General features: G+C 44.5%; 1 protein-coding gene across 4 annotated transcripts in view; it reads left to right on the plus strand.

Annotated features, from left to right (window-relative positions):
• MPV17 (mitochondrial inner membrane protein MPV17) overlaps positions 1 to 7,256 on the plus strand; it is a 55,333-nt gene extending 48,077 nt beyond the window's left edge. For 2 of the 4 annotated variants that reach the window (XM_085855426.1, XM_085855424.1), the window contains exon 8: positions 6,524 to 7,256. In XM_085855426.1, the coding sequence (XP_085711552.1) occupies positions 6,524 to 6,758 (235 nt within the window). In that variant the 3' untranslated portion in view covers positions 6,759 to 7,256. Of the gene's footprint in view, positions 1 to 1,622; positions 1,993 to 2,015; positions 2,267 to 6,523 lie in introns of those variants that run through there. The other 2 variants (XM_085855428.1, XM_085855427.1) reach the window with 2 other exon arrangements.
• The last annotated feature ends 534 nt before the right edge of the window (positions 7,257 to 7,790 follow it).

The raw sequence follows: 7,790 nt of genomic DNA on the forward strand, positions 1-7,790 counted from the left end.
TACCTTAAAGCTCAAGTTCCTGCTTCTTCTTCACGTGACGGATGGACGGATGCATCTCCTCTTAGTTATAGTAAAACCCGTTCCTTCTGGGAGCGAAAAAACAGGTGTCGCTATCCATTCTCTCCAGGTAGTAGGGGTCAGTGGTTAACCTGCTTGCAGTATTCTCGGTGTTCAGGCAAAAATAGTAAGTAGTCTCCCCATTTTCGCCCGAAAGGGAGGAAGGCAGGGGTGAGGGGGGGGATTATTTTGTACCCATGACCCGACCCTCAGTACACCTAGCAGGTAACGGTGCCGATAGAAAGTGTACCCCCCTTTCAAATTTTTCACCTTTTGTTGCCTTGTAGCCTGGAAGTGAATTCCATCAAATCAGACTTTTCCACCTTTATTTACACATCACAACCCACAACTTCCAAGTGAAAAACAAACTCTACAAATTTCAGAAAATTAGTGAAAAATAGAAAACTGGAATATCATGATTGGATAAGTGTCCACCCCCCTCATAGCAGTTGTGAATTAGCTCAGGTTTAACCAATCACCTTCAAAACCACACACCAAGTTAATTGGCCTCCACCTGTTTTCAATTGTAGTGATTCTGATTATTTCAGAATAAAATCAGCTGTTCCTGTAGGTTTCCTCTGCTGGGTAGTGCATTTCACAGCAAAAACTCAACCATGAGCACAAAGGAGCTTTCAAAAGACCTCCAGGATAAAGTTGTGGAAAGGCACAGATCAGGGGTTGGGTATAAAACATTTAAAAGGCCTTGAATATCCCATGGAGCACAGTCAAGACAATCATTAAGAAGTGGAAGACGTATGGTACCACCAAGACCCTGCCTGGATCAGGTCGTCCCTCCAAACTGGATGACCAAGCAAGGAGGAGATTTATCGGAGAGGCCACCAAGAGGCCAATGGCAACTTAGAAACAACTACAGGCCTTTATGGCAAAGACTGGTCACTGTGTGCTTGTGACAACAGTATCCCAAACACTCAACAAGTCTGGCCTGTAGGGTATGGTGGCAAGATTTAGTGAGCAGTTTGGGTGTGTGACAAGGACGAACTGATTAGATTTTGGTGAATATCCGGATTCGGATCCGACTACTGGAATTTTTAAAGTGATTCTTCACCATAGAGAGATCGGACTATAAACGATATATAGCACGATATCTCAAAAAGTTGTGGACATATTGGGTGGGTGTATGACAAGGAAGAATCGATTCAATTTTGGTGAAGATCTGATTCCGGATCTGGATACGTGATTTATTTAATTTTAAAGAGATTCTTCACCATTGAGAGAACAGGCCAACAGGAGATACAGCACGATGTTTGAAAAGCTTGTGAATGGATTGGGACGAAACTTGGTGAATGAGTTTGGTGTGTTGACGACAACAAGCCGATTAGATTTTGGTTCAGCTTCAGGTCCGGATCCAGATCCGACCTTGGAGGGATAGAAAATGTAAACTGTTCACCCTGGCAGAGGTATGCGCTCCACCGAGTGCCGTTCTCGTTTCATATTGAATGCAAGAAAAAGTATTCCAGAGAAAATATTTTTGTGTGTTTGTCTCTAAACAGAACTGTTAACCACCAACTCATCCGTCCTGTTTTCCGTGATTGCTTTTTACACAGTGATCTAAAGCTCATGGAAGAACTTGTGCATGTATCACATGCAGGAGAGAGAAATGATATTTTCACATGAGGGACAAGAACATTAGTCGATGAGTTTTAAACCATGGGATCATAGAACCATGAGACAAGTGCTCAGATTGTGACGTCATAAAGGTTAGCCTCTCTGCTGACATTGTAAAAATGATAATGAACCTTCTGATTTCCAAAGCACCTTGGGATCGAGGGTGCACACAGGGGATCTCTGCGAGCCAGCGGTCCTCATGTATCGTACTAAATTGCAAAGCAGTTTATTGGCCAGCGTTATGCTGGATGGCTTGCCATTGCCTTCCCAGATTATGCTGGAGCCAGCGGTGCAGAGTTAAAAATCAAAATTTTTCCATCTCCTTCCAACAGGCTGATTGTGGTGCAATTTGTGGCCATCTTCTGGAACTCCTACCTTTCTTGGAAGACAAACAAGGAGTGAGGTGTGCACGATAACTCCACGAGTTAATTTGTTTTATTTTTTTATTTTTAATCTCAAAAGGGGATGGGGCTGGGGGAACACAACCTCACACTTTTAAAAGTCAACTTTTTTGATTTGTCTCTGGCTTTGGAATAAATGCCAGTTGTGGAGTCAACTCGCTTTGTAGAACCTTCATAATCATGAGTCTGTCACTAACCCTATGGGTTATGCAGATCAGCGTTATTACTGAAATTGCAATTATGTGAGACCGGCACAGCATTTCAATTTTAATTTTCATCTGACTGTAATTTGTCATGTGATGAAACAATTTTGCTTTTATGACTTTATAGGATCGTTTGATGTTCTTGACAGCATTGCCTTTTCAGGTATTACATTTTTCCTTTGATATATCGAATAAAAACTATCAAAAAAAGATTGTCATACTGTTTTATGGTATTGTTGCGTGGAGGATGGTTCCATAGCTAGAATGTGTTAAGAATTTAGCTTGGTCTATTTGTTCGAGTCGGATAGAATTACATCTGTATTAGGTATCTCTCAGAGATCCGTATTATGTGCACTGAGAGGGTGCTTATTGTAATATGAGAGCAGAATCGGGTAAGGAGTACTGTGTAAGACTTTCTGTGCAGGCGAGGCCACGTGGAGGACTTGTGGGTACAAAGGCACATGGAAAGCGCTTCGTGCTTTCAATGGAAACATCACGTGCCATTTGGCCAGAGAACTGCAGGCCATGGCAGTATAGAGGCGCTGGACTGGAAAGGTGCTGGATTGCCTGGAAGGCTGTGCCACGTACTGGCAGCAGCCAGCCAATGACAGGACTCGAAAATGTATCGGCGAAGAGGAGGCATATTTAGTCCTTTCTGGATTTAGAGACTTTTGCAACCAAGTCCTGTCTACACTTTTTCATCGTGAACGCTCTTAACCTCTGTCTTGAGGCAGAGGATCAGAAATCGAAGGGTGTTGGGTAGGTGGGGCTCAAAAGGCATGGACTGGAGCCCACTTTTGAGAGTTGACACTCGTGAAACACCCTTTCACCAGGCAGCAGTGGTGAATGTACCGTTTCCTGGCAGATGAACTGCTGAAGATGTGGCATGATCTGATTTTATCTGTTGAACACTCATCTGTTCCAGATGCTGCGGGGCCATTTCTGTATCCTGCAGCTGTCAGGTACCTGCTCCTTTGGATTGGAGTATTGGAACCCAGAGAGTGTTGCTACACTCTGCAAACAATCACTTAAATCTCCTAGCGTGAGCAATTGGTGCTTCACAGGAGTTGGTATATGAAGGAAGGAAAATTTCCTTACAGGAATAGAGAGGTGAAAAGGAGGATTGTAGGAAGTGAGTTGGTGTTTGAGTGGAAAAGTTTTGCGGCAATGGAGTCATGGCAGTATTGGCAGGCTTGAGCAGCTCAAAGCCAATAGTCAAAGCTCTGCCTGGAGCAGCTCGGGTGTGATGGCCATGCATTTTGAGAGGTTAATATAATGTACAGTCCTTCCTTAGTGACGAGGCAGCCCTCTTGAGGGTTCGCACTGCCGACTCCTGGACTTCCACGGAAGCCTAATAAAAGGTCAGGGTAAACAAAGCTTGCCCATCATATTCCTAGCTGGCTGCCCATGGCCAGCAGGAGTCTGCTTATGTGGAGTTCAACCAAGGAAAAGGAAACAAATTGCTGCCTTCTTAACTGAGATGAAATCATCGACCCAGGTCTGATGACGCGTCACAATCAGTGTGACCACTCCTCATTTTCATAAATGCCAAGGTGAGCCAATGAAAAAAGTCAAGAATTCACAAGGTTTCGGAAAAGCGATGATAATAGAAAATCTGTACGCCAAGAAAACCTATAGAAAACCAAGATGCCAAGGTGAACAACGAATAGCCAAGATCTTGTGAAAAAAGCCAAGGAGTGGTCACACTGGTCACAATTGTCTTCCTAAAATCGTCTCTCCCCTTGAGGTGGCATTCCAGGAGCTCTGATTCTATGGCCTGCCTGAGTTGCCTTTTGGTGAACCGTGAGGTCCTTTGGTACCCACCTTGCACTCACCTCATTGAATTTCAAGTGTGAATGAATGATTGTTTTCACACTTCCAGCACTGAAATTGAATTCCTGTGCAACTGTGCATTTTGTAACCCAGTAACGCTCCCTCCCAAATTATTATCCTTTCAAACATTTCTAATATTTGTTTGAGTGACAGCAGTTAGTTTCACAAGTGAGAATGTTCAAGATTGCTCACCAATTCGTCACCATTTTTGAATGACCCTCACCAAGCAAACACACGGCGATATGTATGAAAGACGGCATCAGAGCTCATGGAATGTTACTTTTGAAGTATATTGCAACACGTCATGAGACCTGGATGCTCTTTTGCTCCGACGAAGAGGTAACGCCAGAAACCCAGCTTCTCCTCGCTTCCCACGGCGTTTAGCATGACTCGATCAATGTCCTGGTGATTTCATCCATCGTTTGAATTATTTAAATGGCATTGAAGTGTTATTTTAATGATGTTGTACATTAGAAAGTCCCTGTACAACCTCGAATTGTCTTGTCGAAATTTTCATGGCATCAAATCATACTTTCCAAAACGATGAAGTTGGCAGACGGTTGTAAGATAGCCATAAATATATTAGGTGACCCAAGCTGGGGTGATGTCACCAAAGCTGTATTATCTCTATTAATGGGAATCCCACATCGGACCGATCCCACAAAAAAAGTCTTTATTTCAGGAAACTGTGGTCAGCGTGAGTTTCAGTTGTACGTGTGTGGTGCTTCGCGGTGTGCGGTGCAATTTGTGGTGGGGGTGTGGGTGAGGGTTGGGTGGCTGTGCGCCCGACATCGTGCAGGAGGCGTAACCTGAACGAGTCCCAGGCACGATATAAAACGCCATCTCCACATGAACAAGGCTGCCGTGTAGACGCGAGTTTCACTGCCGACAGGTGAGACGGATCCTTTTGTGTGTACTAAAAAAACAATTGGCCATTTCATTTATTTATTTTTACACGTGTGGCAAAAAACGTTTCGTTTTGCTGAACTTTGGTTAAACCAGCACTTTGACTGTTATGCAATTCCACGTGACTTGATTACATATTTCCTATCCGTTGCTGATGCTTAATCGATTAGATTGGAGCACGAAGTTTCTCTTGGCTTCTCTTGTGTGGGAAACTAACGAAACCATCAACAAAACAGCAATTTCGTATAAAAAATAACTCCTGTTCAACGGAATGTCTGTTATCATGGTGCTATTGTAGGAAAGAAAACGATGTGATCGGGGCGCTATTAGGTGTTAACGCAAATGTGGCGGAATGCTTGGAGCATCTACTCTGAGGCTGGGAGTTTGGTGGTTCGATTCCTGACCGAGTCGTACTAAAGACTTTTGCAAATGGGACGTGCTGCTTCCTTGCTTGACGGTCATCATTTAAAAAGGATAGAGCATGAACGAACAACCATCCATCCATTTGGACCATACTCTGTGCAAAGCATTGGTGCTGCCTAAGCAGTCTCCTTGGCTATTGGGCACAATCCTGGACGGGTCGCCACTCCGACACAGGATACCAGCAAGCTGGCACTCATTTTGCCGACCTCAGAATGATGACAAGCAGAGTCAGCCCCACCTGATATTAATTCAACAGCCGAGTGGGATTTGAACTCAGGATCCTAGGATCCCAAGCCCACCACCCTATCCATTAAGCCGACACCAGGCATGAACGACCTCAGGCAGGCTTTGATGTGCCTAATGGCCTCCTCCTGCGTCGAAGGTCTTGTGAGGGAACTCGTGTCATTATGACCCGACGTGACGAGGAAAGTGAAAGTGCAAACGAGTTTCCAGACGACAGTTGGACGTTGAGCCGGGTGTCTCGTTACCGAGCATTTGTTGGTGGATGTTCAAGGTCCCATTAAATTGGATGTCCCATCTGCTAGCATTAGATGATAGATGTGAAAGAACCAACGGTGTTTTGAGACTAAGAGTGGGTATGTTATCACCAGTCGCCTGAACAAATTACAAATTCCGACTCAAGTCCAACATCAGGCCTCACAACCGTTTCGTGAAAGCCTCGGTCAACCCCCTCTCCCCTCGGCCGATCCTCCAATAATGTGGTATTAATTGGGGCTGGCAGTATAGTAGTAATGAAGAGTTCAACTTATTTTTGGCTTTGTGATCATAAAATAGTAGAGGTCATTTGTAAAAGAAAATACATTTTCGATAGAGACTGTTTATGCCATTCCTGTGTTGGTTTTGTTGGAGGCCTTGATTCGTTGTGTTAGCGAGCAGATATTCAAGCACATACATGAAGGTTCAGCGTTAATGGAAGAGTGAAGCATGCGACATAAAACCACACACTTTTGAGCACATGGTATATGTACCTGTACGAGCTAAAACTTGTCTCAATATACTTTCAGTCTCGATGATATTTTGGAGCTCCAACTTATCTTGTTGTTCCTGCCACAGTCACCATGCTCCCTGCGAGGTTTGTCCTAGTCATCACTCTGGGTTGTCTCTCTCTTCTGATTCGACCTCCGAGCACTGCCGGCCGTGCCCAAAGCCTGTTGGTGCTCCACCCGGCGTCGGCATCATCGGTCGATCGCTCGTGGGACAACCACATGATTCTGAATCCATCGCCCTCTTCCCAAGTCGCTGTGTACTCCCTCCAAGATGCGTTGCTGCGCCTTTACCAGCGCTTTAAACCGATGCTGAACCACCGGTCTTTGCCCGACACACGGGAAGGAATGACCCCGTCTTTTCAAAAGCTGGGACCGTCTTTGTGGGAACGAAGCAGGCGCACTGGAAAAGCGCCGCTTTCACTGGACCTGACCTTTCACCTGCTCCGTGAAGCCCTGGAGATGGCACGGGCCGACCAGAAAGAAGAGCAGGCAGGCACGAACCGCAGGATCTTGGACTTGGTGGGAAAGTGAGATAAAACTGAGGGTGGACCCCACTTTCCGTACTCGTCTGACCAGACGCACTATTTTCCTGTGATGTAACCATAACTGCCCTATCCTCCAATGTAAAGCAAACATACTTGTAGTTATTTTGCGACGAGTTCATCACGTTGTATAGGTCACGTGTAACATTGTGACATACTGTTGAAAGTTATTGTAGCGGCTGTTTATGTAAGGAACACTTGCCTTGCTGGTACTTATACAAAACCTGAAGTTCGTTGTATTAAAACAAATCAATTTCCAATAAAGGTATCAAACTATACCATAAATACTTCCATTTCAACTTCTTGTGCAATGGCATTTGGGGGTATGTGTATGTGTTATATATTTAAAAGGGGTTACTAAACGGATATAACGGTGTCCATCGTGGATTCGGATATGGTGAAAGGAATCAGGCAGGAGACGCAATATCAGAAAATGGTGAAAGCGACGTGTGTGTGTGTGTGTGTGTGTGTGTGTGTGTGTGTGTGTGTGTGTGTGTGTGTGTGTGTGTGTGTGTGTGTGTGTGTGTGTGTGTGTGTGTGTGTGTGTGTGTGTGTGTGTGTGTGTGTGTGTGTGTGTGTGTGTGTGTGTGTGTGTGTGTGTCCAAGAAAAGAAAAGAACAACTGCTGACTTTTACAATTAAGAGTTGCAAAGAGCCAGATTGATTAATTATCTATTGGTGTGAAGAAGTTTTAAAATAAAGAGTTTGTGAAAGTAATGTTTGACTCACCATCCATTGGTAGTTGGAGATTTTAAAATCGCAAATGAAAAGAAAAGCAAAAGCCTCAAACGAA

This window comes from Eptatretus burgeri, chromosome 14, assembly GCF_056783735.1.
Source record: "Eptatretus burgeri isolate ZD-2024b chromosome 14, Ebu_testis_v1, whole genome shotgun sequence".
Taxonomy (NCBI): domain Eukaryota; kingdom Metazoa; phylum Chordata; class Myxini; order Myxiniformes; family Myxinidae; genus Eptatretus; species Eptatretus burgeri.